The following is a 20,953-nucleotide window of genomic DNA, read 5'->3' as shown; positions in this document are numbered from 1 at the left end:
CTGCAGGTTAGCAACATGCAATTCTTAGAAATTTTTTAAGTCGGATAAAATGCTTAGGATGCAAGAATCGCGTTTTTTTCCCCTCACGTTATCATTGAAACATATTCAAACAAATACCTACTTAATCTTTTCTTTTTTTTTGCCCTTGGTGTGCAGTGTTATACATTTGTGTGTGGTGTGTGAGTCTGAGTGAGATAGAAAAGGTAGGAGGCATGTAATCATTGGTTGCTGAAGGCAAAAGATCAAGAGTTGCTTCTTATGTAACATGTAAATGAAAGTGCACTGGGCACTGTGTGCTAAAAGATTTTATTTTTAAATGCATTCTAGGTACAAAAAGCAGTGTAGGCTGACTGAAATTTGGACAGAAAAGATCCAGAGAGCATCAGATGAATTATACGGAGAGTTTGAAATGCTGTTAAGAAATTTGATGTGACATATTTGGCCTTAATGTAAGTCATTTTAAAGGAATAGTAAACCAAAAACTGTAATTCTGCCTTCATTTACTGAAAGCATGACGTTCTTGATCCTGTGGAACATAAAAGGAATAGTTCATATTAGAGCTGGTGTTGATGAAAGTGGGCCAAAAAAAAAAAAAAAAAAAAGAAGAAGCCAAAAAACACAATAATAGTGACCTTCATAATAGTATACATAATATAATAGTGACCAACCTTGCCGGCTATCGCAGGAATGTTCATAGAATTGGTTGCAAAGCCCATGGCTCAAGCCCATTCCTTTGCCAGGAATGACTCCACTATTTTCTCTATCTCTTTATGCCTGACGGGGTTGCCTATGAAAATCACACAAATAAATCAGCTAATGCAAGCAAACACTCATTTATTATAAACAGTAGCTAGAGAACAAACACCTGTGTATATTTCGAAAGCAAAGTCATCCTAGTAAGCTCCTACATAACACTATATAATAACTAGCTAGATTTAAAGTCGGCATGAAATAAAAAATTCAACCTATTTTCTAAATATGTGATAACGATCGACTCCATGGAATTTAATAAATAATAAAAAAGTCATAATTTCGAAACATAAGGGTGAGTAAATGATGACAGATATCTTATTTTTGGGCGAACTATCCTGTTAATATAACAATAACCTTTCACGTCCACTGCCAATTTCAGAAAACCAATGAAACCAAGGTAACATTTGCACCTAAGTTAGATTTTATTGATGTTGTACACTGAACAAGCACACAAAACTTTAAAATGCATGGCACTTCTGGAGGCATGTAAATTTTCAGGTCGATACCATATTTGCATAGAGCAAGCTGACATTGATAGTGAAATATTTAGAGTCAAGCTAACCTCGCCCAGCTTTTTTTCCCTATTTTTAGATGCATTGTGCTTTTAAAGTTCATTCAAGTGCATTTAAATTCTAACAAAAATACATATATTTTTTATAAATACATCAAATATATGGTAAAAATCCTTACTTCCAGAGACATGATATAAAAAAATCTATCTATCTCAGTGAAGTTGTAAATGTCTTTCAACATACCATTAAAGTCTATTTTAGCTCCCTTTAATTTTTGTGAACCCAAGTTTTGCCTGCTGGAGAGAGTGGGATCCGGTCTTTTAGATCGTTTCGGTGGCAACTGTGACATTATACAGTATTTTAGTATACGCTTTCCAATGAGATAAACCATTTCGCAGATACACATAAAGATGCAGAGAACAGAGGAGGCCACCATGAAGAGGGTGAAGATTTTCTTCTCTGTAGGGCGTGAGATGAAACAATCCACCGTATTGGGACAAGGGTCCAGCGAGCACTTGGTGATGCGGGGGAGGTCAAATCCTTCATAGATGTGATGAAGAATATAGAGAAAAGCAGTATCAATCACCGCTTTAAAGATCAAGCTAATCAGGTAGGTCCACCAAAGACCCCCGCGTTTTTTCCCAGGGTTGGCGTATAAGTGGTAGCCCTGGTGAACGGCAGTGTACTTCTGGTCTTTTTCCTTCCTGTATATGACGTGGGCTACGACCAAGAGCGACGGACATGTGACAAAGATGAGCTGTAAGGCCCACAGACGGATGTGAGAGATGGGGAACGTGCTGTCGTAGCAGACGTTGGTGCAGCCGGGCTGCTCGGTGTTGCACTCGAAGTTCTCGTCACCCCAAACACTCTGAGCCGCCAGCACAAACACCAGTACACGGAACACAAACACCACGGACAGCCACACTCGACCAAAAACTGTCGAATATTTATTGACCCCGCTAAGAAGGGACTCCAGTTCTGTCCAGTTCATCCCTGATCACAAACACTGTCCTGCAATAAAGACAGTTATACACGATTAATCATAACACTCAAAAGAGACATTTTTGCATAATATAGGGCATTTTAGTTTGGGTCAATGAATCTCTTGACAACTGGTGTCATGAATGTATGGTCTAAATTTAACCAAAAACTTAATGGGTTTTTTTTTTTTTTTTGGTCTTTTTTTTTGTGTTGCTGATTATCTTTTTAATTTGGTCTTTGATTAATATTTAAACTCCAGAGGCATTTAGTCACACATAACACATTCTCCAGACTGTTCCTAAAAATCTAATCAGAAAGTTTGCAAAAACTGATTCTGTTCCAAGCACTTTAAATGGAAGTTATGACAGGTAACTTTTTTTTTTTTTTTATAATAAGGTTTTTTTTTTTTTTTTTTTGTCACAAGGATGACACATTTCAATATAACAAGCCAGAGTTGACACGTTTTACCAAACAGGTTTTCACTTGCTCATTATACATTATTGCTGTTATATTTTGCTGGCAGAAATGTGGATTTGTCATACTGCTGGATCACACCTGGGTTTGATGTCTCATAGCTGCTCCCAGGTGTTTTTAGCATTGTTGTAATAAATTGTATGTAAGTACGCGTGCATGTATATATATATATATAGCATATATATATATATATATATATATATATATATATATATATATATATATATATATATACAGTATATACTTACCAGCCACTTTAGGTACACCTGTTCAACTGCTTGTTAGCACAAATATATAATCAGCCAATCACATGACAGCAACTCAGTGCATTTAGGCAAGTAGACATGGTCAAGACAAGAAGAATATTTCAGAACATTTTCCCACACAACCATCTCTAGGGTTTACAGAGAATGGTCAGAAAAAAAAGAAAATATCCAGTGATCGGCAGTTCTGTGGGCGAAAATGCCTTGCTGATGCCAAAGATCAGAGGAGAATGGCCAGACTAAACGAGACAAGCAACAGTGACTCAAATAATATATTTATATATAATATAAGAAGACTTTTATGCTCACCAAGGCTGCATTTATTTGATTAAAAATACTGTAAAAGCAGTAAGATTGTGAAACATTATTACTATTTAATGCAAGTTAATAATTTATAACAACTGTTTTCTATTGTAATATATTTTAAAATGTAATTTATTCCTGTGATGGCAAAGCTGAATTTTCAGCATCATTTCTTCAGTCTTCAGTTTCACATAATCCTTCATTTTCTTCATCCTTCAATGGTCAATTTTTTTTAAAAAATTGAATAAATAAGCTTTCCATTGATGTATGGTTTGTTAGATAGGACAATATTTGGCTGAGATACAACTATTTGAAAATCTGGAATCTGAGGGTGCAAAAAAAAAAAAAAAAAATCTAAACATTGAGAAAATCGCCTTTAAAGTTGTCCGTTTATGTTCGCGATTTTTCTGCATCCACTCAAAAAAATATATATTTTTTCACATATTTACAATAGGAAATGTACTAAATATCTTAATGGAACATGATCTCTACTTAATATCCAAATGATTTTTGGCATAAAAGAAAAATCGATAATTTTGACCCATACAATGTATTGTTGGCTATTGCCACAAATATACCCGAGCGACTTATGACTGGTTTTGTGGTCCAGGGTCACAAATAAGCTTATAAGCTTGTGTATTATATACAGCTTCTTACAATGTTGATAAGACCAATCTTTGTTGGTTATTACTCAGTAACAATGCATAAAAGAAGAACTTACCGTGTTTTACAGCAAAACGGATAAGCCTATGTATTGAAGCAGGAACCGCAATAAAATGAGGAAACGGTTATACTAAAATCTCTTATCAATCCTGTCCATCCTGATCTCGGGACTTGCCGCCATACCTGCAAGTAAGTACACCTGTGGTGATGAAGCAGCTTCACCTGGAGGGTGTGGTGTTACTGGACTGTGGGTGGTGCATCATGCTATTATTCATTAGATATTATCTTACAGACGAGGCTGTAATGTGAGTAAGCCTATAATTTGCAACAAGCCTCGCTGCCTTGTAATGTCATGTGTCATCACTGCCACACCCAGCAAACAACAAACATTATAAAATACAGGAAAACATACATTACATTTTTCACAAAGGTAATATTAATAATGAATATATTTATACTACAAATCAGACTGCAGGGATATAATGTTATAGGTTGGGCTGTGAATAGAAAAAATAAAATGAATTCATGCTATAACTCTTTCACACCAGGAGATGGTGACATAACCTCATCTTTAAAAATCTGTGCAACTTCCAAGCTGTATGGGCAGATTTTTCTCAACGTAAATATTGCATCTCCAATGTTTCAACTAGATGTTTATTTGAATGATATAGCCTATGTGACCATTAGATAGATCATATGTTTGTTTTGTTTTTTTTTACATTATGAAGACCTGTGCACTATTAACCTAATTTATTTAATAAAAAACATTCTTCTATATGAATTCATGTTTATTTAATTGTTATATTTTATAATAAAATGGAAAGTATATCATTTTACCTAACGCTTTTATGTCTGATAATAAAATATAATATTGTTAATACTGATAATACTGATAATAATAAAAATAATAACAAACAATTATAACTAACAACTATTAAAATGTAAAGGGCATGTCGTCATGAGAAAAATGAACGTGATTGGCCGAGACCCGTTTGCGGATAAAAATGTAACATTCGAGTGTAAAGGTGTGGGTTTCTTGCCCACGTGACTGCGGCCAGCCAATCAGCGGTCATCTGTGCTGACCGGAATTGTCGCCTGGTTACGGGAGCTCTACGGTAGAGGAGAGCTAGCAGCGTCTCTCAATCCGCTTTCTTTTTGTCACGGTATTCATATATACCGTCATCTCTCTGTAAGTATCTATATGATATCGTATTTATATTTTCCTGTTATTTATAAACATCTAGATGAATGATTAATTATTAACTTGTGCGGATATGTATTTAACATATACGCATTTAGCAGCTAAAACACATTATGCTAGCAGAACAAGACCGAACTAATCTCGTAAAACAACATTTGGTTATTTTTTGAAGAATGTTTACCGTTGTAATGTATTTATATTATGTTTCTTATTGTATAAATATGTATTAATTATTTAGTAAGCTAGGCTGTTCATTGATGTCAACGACTTCTGCTTTTTTGAAACCATAGCCTATCATATTCACACAATGATGCAGTGGGTGTTAAGGGCTTGGTGTTGTTCTTGTAGAGATGAACAAAATAATGATCTTATTTTGAATTAAATGGTTGTTTAATTTGTCTTCAACAACATGTGTGGTCAGCAAATGTGGAAACCCATTGTGTTCCATGTACACATATTTCTTTGTCTTAAAGGGATAGTTCAACCAAAATTGCATTGTTTGTAATTTACTGTCCCTCATGTCTTTCCAATCCAAAGTATGATTTTATTTCTTCCGTGGAACACAACACAAAGGAGGGTGTTAGACAGAACGACATCCTCAGTCACCATTCACTCACACTGTGTAGGGGAAAACATGCAAAGGAAGTCAATAGGACTGAGTCTGTCTTTCTGCATAACATCTCCCTTTGTTTTCCACAGCAGAAAGAAAATTATATGGGTTTGGAAGAAGGTTGGTCAGTGACAGAGTTTTCCATTTTTGTGTAAACTATCTCTTTAAGAATGAGATAATGGTCAAAAATAGACTTGGGCAGTGGATGCGGTGAGTGACATATGAATGTGTAGATTGGCTTCAGCATTTTTGCTCCTTTATATGTACCGTTTTAAGATTCATCTGATGGCGTATTAACATTTGAATGCAATCTCAAATGTTTTGTCTCTGTTAAATGTTATAAAAGATAAGCTTTTATAACATAAATCTGTACTAACACAAATAGACAAGCACTAGCTGTTTTCCTTTTTCCATTCCTGACTTGTTGGAGCTCATCCTGGAATGAAGAAAAGTCTTGTTTAGTGCTTGTTTTATGTTGATTATCTTTTCTAGGTGCAAAGTAGAGACAGTCACGAATGGTGGAGATAGAATGCTGAGTTCTCAACTTGTTTTCTGTTCACTTATTGAAAGTAAGTGCCTGATAGGAGATAATAATTACACCGATTGCTAAACATTTTCCATAAATACCACCGTGTTAGGATGTGGTGCAAGGCCTGTATGCTTTTATGATGAGAGTTTATAATCCATCGAATGGCTAAAGTCAATATCAGCTGAAGTGGAATGAGGTCTCTCTTCAGCTGTAGGCTACATCCAGTAACCATTTGGTGTTAATGGTGACATGTTTTGATTGACTGCACTTGCTGGTTGTGATGGTTTAGGATTCACTGCCCTGGTTATTTATCGGTCACTGTCATTCTCTTATTCCAGGCTGCACATTTATGGCGTTTGTCAGTGTGAGTGGAGACTTCTGCCAGGCACAGCACCTGGTCATTGTGGACAAGTGAACAGAGGGCCTGCCATATGAAGATTCTACTACCTGACTGCCCGTCTTACATTCTGCACTTTCGGGGAGCATCCTTTTTTTTGTCCAAAGTTGAAGTGTATGAATTGGTTCGAGCCAATCCAGGTACTAGAGAGCGAATCGTTTTTCCCTCTCTCTAGTGCCAACTGATCATCTCTCCTCTCCTGAATGGGGTAATTATAAATAGCAAATCAGAAGGATCGTCCCCTTCTTTAGTATTTATTTTAAAACCGTGGGAAGCGTGAAAGTGGTTTCCTTCTCCTGTTCCCCTTTTTTAGAACATTCAGAGATTTGCCTAAAAAGTCAAAGTGCTTAGATATTTTGAAATCATTACTTCTACCCCTGTTGAAGATTCGGAAGTTGTTGGGTTCTTTCCCTCCCTCCGTCAAGTACTATTAAAACTTCATTCGAGTGTCAAAATGAATCGCCCTGCTCCTGTTGAGATCACTTACGAATGCATGAGATTTCTCATCACCCACAATCCCACCAATTCACAACTGACCAAGTTTACAGAGGTAAGTCTCTAGATGGTTGAGGTTAACAGGAATAGCAATATTAACGTGAGTGGCAAAGCTGAATATTTCTTTTATTTTTCTCTGTCTATTAGGAACTGAAGAGCTTTGGAGTGCAGACGCTCGTCCGGGTTTGTGATGCAACTTATGACAAGGCACCAGTGGAAAAAGAAGGCATTGAAGTTTTGGTGAGATTTGCTATTAACCCCTATAGAGAATTTAGTGATTATTGCATACGCTTTATTTACTTCTCTCCACTCTTATGATTGCACTTAAATTGAAATGTGTTTTTCTTTAGGATTGGCCTTTTGACGATGGTTGTTCGCCCCCTGACCAAATTGTTGATGACTGGTTGAACCTCCTCAAATGTAAATTCAAGGACGAACCAGGCTGTTGCATTGCAGTACATTGTGTTGCTGGATTGGGACGGTACGTATTATCAGGACATGGATATGAAATGTTGCTCACTGATCTATTACACTGTCATTTTTTTTAGTTATCTTGGACCAAATGTGCAGTAACACGTTCTTTTGGAACATTTTGTGCTGTGATGTAAACTTTTATCTAGATCAGTTAGTGACCTGACTTGTGACTTATTTCAAATAGTTTTAAATGAGACACAGCATTTTTTTGTGTTCAGAGCTCCCGTCTTGGTGGCCATAGCCTTAATCGAATGCGGGATGATGTACGAAGATGCTGTCGAGTTTATTCGTCAGTGAGTCACAAACAAAGTTTCTTTTCTTTTTATGTAGGATATGATTTTGTTGGTCTTTTTGTGATGTGGATGATCATCTTTCTTTTAGGAAAAGGCGTGGGGCTTTTAATGCCAAACAACTTATGTACCTTGAAAAATACAAACCCAAGATGCGCCTGCGCTTCAAGGATGCCAATGGTCAAAACTGCTGCGTTCAGTAGAGCAACATTCGTTCTGGAAAAGGATCTTTGGAAACTATTGACATTTTTATTGTTAGTGTTGTTATGATCAGTTTTTGTTTGATTATTATCTCAGACCAGGATTTTGCTGTATTACAGTGCCAAGCACACAAACAGGTTACACAGCATTAGTGTTGGTTTTTTTTTTTGACCGAACAGTCTAGCCAATCATGTAAACTCACAGGCAAAGTGGGATATCACTAGTGATGTTTTTCATTGTGGCAAACATAATGATTTACTGCAGTTGTTAGTGTTTTATGCCCTCTCTAAAACTAAGTGTCCCCTGTTGTCTGGATTGTGTAACAATATCCTGCAGTACATGAAAAAAATCACTTTGGTGGTGAATATCTGTCAGCTTCTCCAAAGTTACATGGGCACAACTACTGTATCTAATGTTATAGATATTAAACATTCCAAGATATATTCACAGCACTGTTGGACACTAGATTGTGGTGGTCAGTAAAATGGACATGATGCAGATCCTAGATAATTCAATCAACAAAAGAACGAGATAAACTCTGAATAAACTGATTGAAATGAGTCATTCAAATAATAACAATAAAAAAACAAATAATTTTATTGTCTTGTGTGTTTTTTTCTTCTTCTCTTACATTAATTTGGCTGTAATGCAGGTGGAAAATAAATATTTACATGGAAAGACATGTTACACATTAGTATGTGCTAGTGTCAGATTGTAAAACTAAATATATCGTTTTTATCATGGTATTGAATTATTTCAATATTGATGTAGAATGTAAAACATTTTAATGCCATTGTGCTACATTAGGACGTTTATAAATGATGGTACTTTTGTTTGTTTGTACATAAAGGATGTATCTTATATCATTACACGTAATCGACTGAACTGCATTACTCTTTCATCTTTAAAAGAAAAAGTGACGAATGGAATCCTTTTTTTATATATAATTATTTTTAAAGAATTATTTTTTTAATCGATACGCAGAGAATATTCGTGTAATTTCGAACTCAAGACTTCTCTCTCGGTGGTGTTTTCTTATCTTGACCACGAGTCGGTGCAATGCAGATTTACTGGACAGACAGTCAAATGCATGTTGTCTCGACCGGAATCTTACTATGGTGAGCGAATGGCTCATGAATATTAATTATTTTGCGTGGCTGGACGTTTTGGGAAGTTTTACCCGTCATCGTCAGTATGGCATATTTAATATTCATGAGCTAAACCTTCACATTAGTAGAATTCGTAATTTCGTTGTCCGGACCGCTTAAGACCTATGGCAAGCCGTTTTAACATTATTCTTTAAAAAACTATATTTTCTTGTTACTAATAATTATTTAATTTCTAGTATCACAGTAATGGTAATGACTAGAAATACTTATTTCTCACATGCTAAAACGTATTTCTTTGCTGCATGTCCCAATGTAGGCCTACCTATTTAATTCTTAGTGCTAAATAATTTTCTCAGTTGAATCTAGTTTGATCTGTGGTTCACATATTTAGGTTGTGTGTCCACCAAAGCGTTTTTTTTCCCGAGGCTAACGTATTTTTCCAATTGTTTTCAATGGGGCGCCACGTTTTTAAAACGGGAGGAGCATAACAAAGTATTGAGCGTCTATTTTTACCAGTCACCAAGAGTTGAAGACGCTCTATGCACGAACCCTGCTGACGTATTTCCGGTAGAATTTCAGCCAGCGTCTTTACTTCCGCATAGCGCGTTCTATAGCGAAGTGTACTAGCGGCAATACTGAGCTCATCACTGTCACTTTTTACCCAGCCGTCCAATCACAGTGGAGGAGGGGTGGGAAAAATACTATGCTGACCAACTGTTACATTATATCAATGTCAACAGATGACAACAAGCAGAAGAATATTTAAAACAAGAGCCAGAGCAAATACTTGACATTGTATAGCCATTTTTATATAGAAACAATACAGAAACAAACTATTTGTGAAATTAGATGCTAACACTTCCATGGATATTCTGTATCATCCAGAAAAAAAGCTGCGCTGCCGAAATGCTTTCAAGCGCTCACAGCTAAGTGTTTTCAGCAGAGCGCCTAGCGTTTTCAGCTGGCTAAATACGCTTTGGTGGACACACGGCCTAACTGCTGACTTCTAACTATGTATCCCAGTTGTTGCTGGTAGGTACCTGTTTCAGTCATTACTACTTATTATTTAGTTAATAGTAACATTCAGATATTTATATTTTGTCTACTAATGTATTGTTTTCATAGTACAAAGTTTTCATTAGGCGCGTTTTCATTCCCAGATTTGCGCAAAACTTTTGCGATTTTTTCTAAATGTCGACAAAAAACTATTGCGAAATGACAGCGTTTCCATTAACTGATGTTATGCGACTAAAACTTCATTTTTCCTCTCGCGATAAGTAAAATCATTCCAAAAACCATGGTAACGGACGTTGGTAGGTTTATGTACTATATCCCAGCCACTGCACTAGCCATTATTATTAATCGAAGGAGATGTATGTGTGTTTTCCAAGCATTAATGGTAAGGAACGACCCTTATTATTGTGAGCGGCACATATGAGGTGTTTCTGGGTGCTTCTCCCTCATATCTGCTTCGAGGTCTTGATTGTGGCATTTATTTGAGGTTTAGAATCCAGTATTCCTGTAATAATTTTGTCTTTTATGAATTAAATAAAGAACTCTGTCTCGTATTCTGTCCAAACATACCGCGTCATCTCCGTCAGTTGACCTGTAAATGCGCAAAAACTGTTTCCATTGCAGTTTTGCGAAATATTTCTTTTTCGAATTGCCTGAAAAACCACCTCATGCGACCGTAAAAACTTTTTTGCGATAAATGGGAGTTTTTGCGAAATTGACGTGTTTCCATTGGGCGTATTTTCAATTCGCAATTTCAATTTGCGCAATTTGAAGAGTAATGGAAACGCAGCTATTGACGAGTTTTCGGACACTGCACATTCCATTATTATCATATAGCCATATACTAATCTAATGAATAGTTTGTAAATACATAAAAAAAAAACAATAAAAAAAAAAAACAATCTACTAGTAGCATAAAAATGGATGAAAAAAAAATTGATTTGTGTAAATGAATGTTAAAACGGCTTGCCATAAAAACCTGCGCAAACCATCGAAGCCACTGGATTGGGACGCCGCTGTGACGTAGGCCTAAATGACCCAGTTCAGATGGCGCATCCTTTCACCACATTCACTGGACCAAACTCATAACAGGCAAAGGGCTTGAATAACAGAATTAATAACTGAACTATTTGTCTTCACTTCTGTGGGAGTTAAAACAGGCGCTTGTTTCATTTTTTTTTTAATCCAGATCTCCCTGTTTGATTTCGCCATTCTGCAATCATGATGCCGGTAAGTTTGTGACAGCTGATCGTACTCAGCGCTAGCGCTCAAACTCAGACCTGTCATTCAGGATCATGACTGACAGCTCTGTCAACATTCATTCATAACTTGTTTATACATTGCGTTGGACTGCGGGATTCCGTTAGACTGTCATGAAGGAATGCGGCTCTTATGTCTTGTCAATCATAGTTAGGGAAGCAGTCATGCTGTATTTTGTCAAGTGGGTGTAGTGTGGATTTTAATATTAAATTGTAGGTGGCGTTTTATGACTATAGGCCTATCTGTTATAACAATCGCTGTTAGGGGTGAATTCAGGGACACTTTTACCAAGTCATCTCAATGGCAAAAAGTGTCCCAATCACTCTGAATTCACATTTTAAGACAACAGTAAAGTTATTAGGCTTCTCAGATTTTGATTTAAATCAGGTAATTGCTTACTCTAAATAATAGAGTAAATGAAATGCACAATATCCAGAATCTCTTTATACATATGGCTCCAAAACGTATTTGGACACTTTATCCACTCATTTGGACATATTGGGCACCTTATCCACTCTGTAATTTTGTCCTATTAAAAAAGGTATTTGTTCAAGTTCAGTTTGGATTTGAAGAAGCCTATTTGAATATTCAAATAGGCTACTTCAAATCCAAATTCTTAAAAATACAGAGTTATGTATTTCGTTCCTACTTAAAGCTTTATAATCTAGCATCACTTTGCTTTATTTGATACTTTGCACACTTGGTTTGATATTGTGTGTGTGTGTGTGTGTGTGTGTGTGTGTGTGTGTGTTTGTGGCCTGGGAAACCCTACATTATGGGGACAAAATGAGACACAAAGATAGCAATATCAAAAATCCTTGTCCTTGTGGGGAAATTTTTTGGTCCCCATGAGGAAAACTGCTTATAAATCATACCAAGTGATGTTTTTTGAAAATGTAAAACTGCAGAAAGTTTCCTGTGATGGGTAGGGTTTGTGTTTGTGATAGAATATCTATTTGAACAGAATCATAATCATTATGTCATGGAAAGTCCCCATAAAGCATGAAAAAACAATGTGTGTTTGTGTGTGTGTGTATACCATTATAGTAATGACAGCCATTTTCACGTGCAGTTGACACATAAACTGTGCGCTCCCATTTCAGTGTTGTTGAGTATATTTTCAGCAAGCAATTCGCTTCGTATTCAAATTAACAGCATTAAAGATGGCAAATGTTATCACTCATTGTAATCAAATTATGTTCTTTGTCTATAAAGGCATTAAATGCAAGTCCCCGAATGAGCGCGGTTTTGTAGCGCATTTAATTCAACTTCTCAGGTAATATTAATTGTATGCTCCATTTCAGGGGTGGCCAAAATGTTGATTTAAATTCAGTCAGAGCTTGAAATGTATCTTCATGTTTTTCCAATATTGGATTATTTTCCTTTATGTTCCTTGCATTTATAAGGATTGTCCCACCAATTAGAAAACATTGTGTCCTCTACTGCTTTTACTCTACATTCTTCATTTCTACATTTCTTATACTGTCTTAGTTTCTGAGTGAGAGTGATGCAGTTGTGGCTGTGTTGAATGAAACCTTAGCCTGCGGGGAGTATTTTAAGGCGCTGTGCGGTGAGCTGTGGAAAAGTTGTCAGAATTCCTAAATTGTGACACACTCAGGGTTGTGTGCTTTTAAATCCCTAACACCCTAAATCCCAGAGCACTTTTTCCAGCCATTACACCGAATATTGTTAGAGAATATAGTCATTTTATCTTCCATCTCCATGAGGCAGCAGATAGCATCCCTCAATAGGAGACATTAGAGCACAGATTACAGGGAGAGCAAGAAGGGGTCAAAGATCAAAGGTGAAAGAAAAGAGCATCCTCTGTGCTGAAGTTAACCCTTTTCACCTTTGCACGAGCACTCACATTTAGAGTTAATGGACTGCACACGTCCCTTGCAGTGAATCACACAGCTTCACTTTTGACTGCATGTTTGCTTTCATTAGACCAGTTGGAAAAATTCTGTTAATGTTAAACTCCAACACAGACATGTGCGATTAACATCAGGTCTTCAGATTGACATGTAACTAGAAAAGTACTAGAGCTTAGATGTCCTTATATATTGCCAGAGCTTACGAATTGATCTTCCAAACACACCCAGATCAGTATTTTATTTTCAGAGCGGTGGTTTATGTTGACTTGCTGTGCATATGAATATTTATAACTCTAGAACTGGTGGATGGGGAAATGCAGAAGTATTTTCTTCCTTTGGGACAAGATAAATAAAATATCAAATATGAACAAGCAGAAATATCTGTCCTCATGTTAAGTTTTCAGAAGTTTGCCACTTACAATAAGCGAGAGATATTTTGTTTTGCTATGTAAAATTGCTCACAGCAATTTGAATATTCATGAACAAACGCCAATAGTGCAAAGTCTATGACAGCTATATTCTGTGACAAGTGTTAGTTTACTTTTGCATATTGAGGCAGTAAATATGGAGATGTGATCTGTTTACTTCACAGCTTGTTCTTTTCCTGTACTGAATATGAACCATGATGGAATTTCATTTGAACATGCTGAGAACATGAATCTGTCTCTTCTTGTCAATTTCTAGTTATAGCTTGAACAAATTGGTCAGGGGTTTTCAAACTGGGGTCTGCTAGGGAAAATAAGCTGAAAAGTGTGAAAATAAATGAATGAATTAAAAATAAGATTAAAATAAATATATGAAAATGAGATTAAAATAAATTAATAAGTAATACAAATTTGATAAAAATAGGTGATTAACAATACATCTAACAGTATAGAGCCAAATTGAGAAGAAAAAAAGTTATGGAACAGTATTTTCTAAATAATATTTTACATTGGTGTAGTATATACAGTAAGTGGGTAGATTACTTTCAAATTGTAGTCGGTTACTGATTCCGAATTACATGATAAAAATAGTAACGTAATCCATTACTTTACACATTTAAGGTAATATAATCTACTTTAACAGATTAATATAGGCTGTAATATAGACTACATTTTGATTACCTTTAGATTACTTTTGACCTAACTCGTTTATCACATTGATTTGAATAATATGATAATCTTGTTACATATTGATATAAAAATACAAAGAGAATTTATTTTATGGTGTCCTTGTTACATGTTACATGTACTTACCATATTAATAACAATAAATTATGCATAATTACATGCAACTAACCATCAACCAAATCCTAATCCTACAGTAACCCTATAGTAAGTACATAAATATATAATTACACTGCAACAATGACACTTTAAAATAAAGTGTAACCGAAAATTCCATTATTTTTTATCAACAGCATGAAGTGCATTAAATGTTATATGTGCAGGGTTCCCCAGACTGGGGTTTGTGGTGAAACTATAGTGAGTTTGTGATTTTAGTGAAAAGCTATGAAATAATTCAATCAAAAATAGTATAATAAATCATTTTAAAATGAATACAATCTAAATAGTTTACCTGCATGTCACGTGACCATTAACCAAACTTAATTGTATTATTATCTATTATTATCATTATTATTTACGTAATTTTATTATTGACCTAACCCATCTTAAATTCTCAGGGGGCATTTCAAGTAAATACATTAGGTCAAAGAGGTTCAGCTGACGAAAAAAATCCCTTCACTGCATGTAAATAATTATGAAATGTCGTGAATCTGTACATTTTAATGTGTTTGAAAAGCCTTACAAAGACAGTAATACATGGTTAAATGACTCACCTGGTGATTATTCAATAATTCATGCATTCATCAGGAGCTGATTAGATGCAATCCTGAGAAAACACTTGTTAAAAGTGAAATGATTTCTGTAAATCTGCAGTGTTCAAATGCGGTGTGTGTGTCTCAGTTTTTCAGTGATAGGCATATGACTAGTGGCTGGTCTGTGTGTGCAATTCCACAAACCTTTAGTCTGATTACGAGTATTTTAAAACATAGGATAATCTTCTTATTACAAGTACTTCATTTTTGGGAATCTAATTACGTAATAACATGTAATCAGTTACTACCCAGCACAGAGAATATAGTATATAGTATTTATAAATATATGAAATTGGGTCCTTAAACATTAAAATATATAGCCTCCTTTTGAATTTTAGGATGGGGTCCGTCGCATGAGGATGATCATATTTGGGGGTCTGTGGCATCTAAAAGATTGAAAAACCCCTGCCCAAAGTGAATGCTAGCGAACACATCTCATCATGTTTTGGCCTGTCCTTTGCACATTCAGGCTGTGAGATTACAACTTCATCTGCACTCAGAACAGAGAGTGTTGGCAGCTCAGGATCTTTAATACGCCCCACATCGCTGTTGTAGGCAGCCGAGCCAGAGTGTGCTTTAGTTATTAGAGTCCACGCTAGTGTCGCTCACATCTCCCCAGAGCCTCATTATTGAAATTGCGACCTCATGGCATTGCCCACAGTATTGCTGAATCTCTAAGCCTGCTGAGGGAATTGACTCCTGCGCTTCACCTTTGCATTTATGGTTACTGTGACTAGTTTTGTTCATTTAGTATATGGTGGTGCATTTATGATCTGAAGTACAATATATAGATAGTACATATAGATGTATATATAGAGTACAACAGTTGGGTTCCGGAAGTAAAAACTCCATTCATTTTCTCCATAAGGAAACTGATTTTGAACCTTTAAAGATAGTTTTACTATGAGGTTGTTAATCAATGGTATTTGCTTCAGCTGAAGCCGTCAACCTGCATTCTGATTATTTTTGTTAAATAATTGTTTAACAGTGTAATTCCTGGTGAAAAACTACATTACCCATGATGCTGTACAGAAAATTACACTAATCAGAGTCTTGAAAAAAGCAAAAAAGTTTTTGCTTCAAATCAAAGTTTGTAGTGTACACCTTGTAGCTGATTGGCTTGGTTAATGGCTAATAACTTTTTAACGAAGACTAAATTATATATATATATAAAAAAAAACTTCCGGAACCAGCGCTGCTGAAAAAAAGGGAAGCCAGTACTGAAACTAAATTTTATAATTGATATTATTAACAAACATTATTACATAATATAATTCTCGGCAGACCATTAGTCAATGAAATATTTATGTCATATTTACAGTAAAATTTACAGCAAAAATACAGTGAAAAATGTTTTCTATTTTTGTATACAGTATTTTAAAATGTATTACTCCAGTCTTCAGTGTCACATCGTGAATCATTCTAATATGCTGATTTGCTGCTCAAGAAACATTTCTTATTATTATCAATGTTGAAAACAGTTTTTAAACCATGATGCATTTTTTCCAGGATTATCTGATGAATAGAAAGTTCAAAAGAACAGCAATTATTTGTAATACAAATCTTTTGCATCATTAATTATAAATGCTTTTTGTGCTACTTTTGATCAATTTAATGCATATTTGCTGAATAAAAGTGTAAATGTCTTTCAAAAACACGTTTGAACCATAGAGTAAATATAGAGTTATATAAAGTTATATGAATAAAATAGTTTGTTCGTTGCCTCTTCCATTTTCACTCATTTCCAGCCTCCAAGTCAGCCCGGTCTCACCCCAAAACGTCACATACTGACGCGTCTTGACCAAACGGCAATATACGACGAAAAGGGTACCCCTAAAACGTCCATATGAGACGAAGACATAAGCGCACCAGCAGCGCCTCTTAGCGGTACCCTAACGCATACCTAAACCTACCCATAACCCGAATAGTCACATACGGACGTTTTAGGGGTACCCTTTTCGTCGTATATTGCCGTTTGGTCAAGACGCGTCAGTATGTGACGTTTGGGGGTGAGACTGTGTTGTCCAAGTTCATAACCTCATCACGCCAACCAATGTTGTTTTCCAACATGAAAAAAAAAAAAAAAATATATATATATATATATATATATATATAAATATATAATAAAACTGTTTATCGATTATGAGTAATAGGCTGGAGAGTGCTATGCACGCTCTCTGCAAACTTGGAGTTATTTATGAATTCTTTCTTGAATTTATGATGCTTTATTCTCATTTTTCCAGTTTCCTTTTAGTGCTTTTCCATGCCTTTATATCTCAAACTGAAATGTGAAATCCGAACACACTCTCTCGTCTGTTTTTCAAGCTCACTGGGTCCAGGTGTCGGCTATGAGAGCGAGGAGCTGTCAGGGCCATTAAATGCTCAGAGATTGAGTGTGCTGTTTACTGCTGTTAACTGCACTTAACTATGCAAGTCTTCCAGCTGCAGTGTAGTGAGAGGAGCTGACATGTTTCCGTGGATGCAGTCGTTGCTATGGACACCCTATTGATGGCACTGTACAGTAAATCAGGTGAGCGTTCACAGAGTCAACAATCCCACAATGCTTTAGTTTGGGCGCATGTCCCATCTGCATCAAATGAATAAAAAACGCTTATATGTTGAGAAATGTGGGTATTTAGCTGCATATCACAAAAGTGTTTCGTTGTCTTTTTTTACATTTTTTGGGGATTTTCCATACAGAAGCATCTTATTTAATGACATGTTGTTACAAACTAAAGGAAGCATTAACCGTTTTTACAGTGGAAACTGGGCAGCCATACCCAGTCAGAGCTCTATTTGTCAGGACCGCCCGACTCGAGACCCACAGTGACAAGGCCTGCCTGTGTCCTGAGATTTATTATTGGCAAAGCATTGAGTGCTGCGACTTCACCTCCTTCTTTGGAATCAGAAAGCCTTCTTCCCTGACTTAGATACAGTACATTCGTCATGGAGAGAGATGAACAAGAATGCTCAGTCAGTGTTTCAGAGCAAGAGGTTGTTGGTTATTAGTGGTTATAATTATTACTCTCACATTTTTGGTTAGGGTTTTTTTTCCACGGCTTACCTTTCTAAACTGGCAGATATTTGATTTTTTTTGAGAATATTCATCTAGCAGACAATAATAAAAAATCCCCTTTAAAGGGATAGTTCACCCAAAAATAAAAATGCTGTCATCATTTACTCACCCCCATGTTGTTCCAAACCTGTATGACTTTCTTTCTTCTGCTGAACACAAAAGAAGATATTTTGAAGAAAGTCGGTAACCAAACGACTGATGGACCCCATTGACTTCCATAGTAGGGAAAAAAAAATACTATGGAAGTCAATGGGGACCAGCAACTGTTTAATTACCAACCTTCTTTAAAATATCTTCTTTTGTGTTCAGCAGAAGAAAGGAAATCATACAGGTTTGGAACAACATGAGGGAGAGTAAATGATGACAGCATTTTCATTTTTGGGTGAACTGTCCCTTTAAGGAGGGATTTAATTCATATCTAGAGACCGGAATATTATAGATATTTGTGGGTGAGCTCTTTTAATATGGGCTTGTCAGCAACCACATAGCAATGCCCTAGTAATCACCTAGAACATGCTAGCAAACACCTAGGCTGAATCCGAAATCACCCTCTAAACCCTCATTCACTATTCCCTCCGTTAGTCCACTAATACTGTTCACTTGAAGGAGTGAATGAAAACGAGTGAGCGAATTCGGACAGCCGTTGAGCGTACATCGGTTGTACACTTGTTATTGCGGTGCATTGTGGGATTGAATGAGCGAACTCAATAACGTCCACTATGGTTTCGGACACCACTACAAATGGCTCTCCCCTCAAATAGCGCCCTATTTGAGGGTATAGGGGTCTTTTTCGGATTCAGCCCTATAGTCTCAGCCTCAGACGTCACGCCCACGGACCGCTGGCTGAACGTCTGATGCTTATGGCACACTTAACTGGAAACACTTCAGGATTTCCTAAGTCGTCATCTGATTGGTTAAATTCTACAGTATGTCCAGGAGACGTGTGTGTCGTGTTCTTCAATGGTCCGCCTGGAAACAAAGATGCCGTGAAGCCAAACCAGTTTACAACTGTGACAATGAGCGCTTATCCGGATCAACTAAATGCTGGATTTTCAAAAGTATGTGAAGTATGTAAAATTCGAGGTATAGACTCTTTAAAATACGTCCAAGGGTTGTACACACCAGTCTGTTATTGCAGGGAGTAACACAACCACTTAGTAACACTCTGGCAACCATCCAGAACACCCTTCTTAGCAATGCCAGAGCACCATTGGAACTATTTCTGATGAAAAACTACATTACCCATGATGCTCTACAGAGTCGAAAAAAGCGAAACACACCAAAATAGCTCTTTAGCTCCGCCCACTCCCATGATGCACTGCGAATGACATAATCGAGTCGATCTCTCTACGCTCTCAAAATACTGAAATGTTTGTATATATATGCATATTTTGCAGTTAACTTAAAATATATTGTTTTTATAAAGTAATCAACATTTGTAAATGAGTAGTTTTATGTTTCTCCATCGTTTTCAATTTGATTATGCTGTTCGCAATGCTTCATGGGATTATAGTTCTTTCCCTCACTAAAACCGTTAAGTACACAGTCTTTGTCTTTTTTTTGTCCGATTTTCTAAAACTTTTTTGCTTCAAATCAAAGTTTGTAGTGTTGTGATACACCTCGTAGCTGATTGGCTTGGTTCATGGCTTATAACTCTTTTTTTTTTTTTAAATCCCTATGGGAAAAATGAATGGAAAAAATACTTCCGGAACCAGCGCCACTGAAAAAGGGGCTGGGCGCTAATTCACTCTATTGAACACCCTAACAACTGCTTAGCAATGCTCTGGCAACCATCCAGAACATGCTAGAAACTGCTTCACAATGCCCTGGTAACCACTTAGAACACCCTAGCAAAAATTTTCTACAAAACATTTAGGTTTGTCTATATTTTGAATGGATGATCAGCAAATTCTAAAGCTGATGTATACGTCAAGTTCACACTGTCAGTCTGTTCCGCACGCTTCTTAGTTGGATAACGTAAGTGGCACGAGCATGACTTCCTATTGCGACCTCAGTTCATGGAAGTGTGTGTTTTACTCTCTGAGTGAGTTTGGTCCCCTCTATCAGTGACATGTCACAGGACAGTCTGTGTTTTGTCATCAGATACTTCTTATCTTCCCCTGGCACCTCTGCTTGTTCCAGGAGGGAATGCAATTTGGGAGAGAAAGCTTGCCCACCCTCCCCTTTTCCAAATGCCCCCAAAACCCCCCTCCCCTTCCTTGACCACTCTATAGTATCTACACTCACACACACTCAGTCAGACAGACAGTCAGGCACCCACAGAGAGAGAGAGAGAGAGAGAGAGAGAGAGAGAGAGACACTCCAGCTCCCCAGCGCCTGGGCTGCCCGGCTCCTCCAATCCATCAAGCTCAGGGCTCCATGAGGAGGTTCATCAGGATGGTTCTGCGCAGCCTGGTCAGCGCCTCCAAGGGCAGGCCGTGGCTGCAGAAGAGAGCGCGGGCGCAGGAGAAGGAAGACCGGAAGCTGAAGGCCCCACACAGGTTAACTAAGGTGAAGATCCGGAGGGCTTAAAGACGAGCAAGATATAGGGGAAGACAAGGAGACGCTGAGTATAGAAGTTCAGGCACTTGTGTACGGCTTAAAATAGCGAGA

At 36.8% G+C, this 20,953-nt stretch overlaps 3 protein-coding genes across 13 annotated transcripts in view; 2 read left to right on the top strand and 1 right to left on the bottom strand.

Annotated features, from left to right (window-relative positions):
- Positions 1-289: 289 nt before the first annotated feature.
- Positions 290-4,152, bottom strand: gjb9a (gap junction protein beta 9a). The gene is made up of 4 exons (XM_079853672.1): positions 4,008-4,152; positions 1,509-2,276; positions 669-787; positions 290-526 (listed from the first exon to the last, which is right to left on the bottom strand). The coding sequence occupies exons 2-3, from the start codon at positions 2,254-2,256 to the stop codon at positions 720-722; spliced, it is 816 nt and encodes a 271-aa protein (XP_079709798.1). The 5' UTR covers positions 2,257-2,276; positions 4,008-4,152; the 3' UTR covers positions 290-526; positions 669-719.
- An 894-nt stretch (positions 4,153-5,046) lies between these two features.
- ptp4a2a (protein tyrosine phosphatase 4A2a) lies at positions 5,047-8,713 on the top strand. 2 transcript variants are annotated; one of them, XM_079854013.1, is made up of 8 exons: positions 5,047-5,138; positions 6,253-6,329; positions 6,628-6,894; positions 7,073-7,236; positions 7,329-7,421; positions 7,532-7,662; positions 7,874-7,948; positions 8,037-8,713. In XM_079854013.1, exons 4-8 carry the CDS (start codon positions 7,141-7,143, stop codon positions 8,146-8,148), a joined length of 507 nt encoding a protein of 168 aa, XP_079710139.1. In that variant the 5' UTR covers positions 5,047-5,138; positions 6,253-6,329; positions 6,628-6,894; positions 7,073-7,140; the 3' UTR covers positions 8,149-8,713. The 2 variants fall into 2 exon arrangements, with proteins under 2 accessions (XP_079710139.1, XP_079710138.1); XM_079854012.1 differs by having other exon boundaries at positions 7,000-7,236.
- Positions 8,714-11,289: 2,576 nt separating this feature from the next.
- Positions 11,290-20,953, top strand: part of ppp1r13ba (protein phosphatase 1, regulatory subunit 13Ba) — a 42,405-nt gene continuing 32,741 nt past the window's right edge. For 4 of the 10 annotated variants that reach the window (XM_079853598.1, XM_079853608.1, XM_079853604.1 and 1 more), the window contains exon 1: positions 20,592-20,851. In XM_079853598.1, coding sequence (XP_079709724.1) covers positions 20,720-20,851 — 132 coding nt within the window. In that variant the 5' untranslated portion in view covers positions 20,592-20,719. Of the gene's footprint in view, positions 11,500-17,706; positions 17,795-20,591 lie in introns of those variants that run through there. The other 6 variants (XM_079853599.1, XM_079853611.1, XM_079853610.1 and 3 more) reach the window with 4 other exon arrangements.

Source organism: Squalius cephalus (genome assembly GCF_949319135.1).
Source record: "Squalius cephalus genome assembly, chromosome: 20".
In the NCBI taxonomy this organism is placed as follows: Eukaryota; Metazoa; Chordata; class Actinopteri; order Cypriniformes; family Leuciscidae; genus Squalius; species Squalius cephalus.
This window is presented reverse-complemented; position numbering and strand designations above follow the sequence as displayed.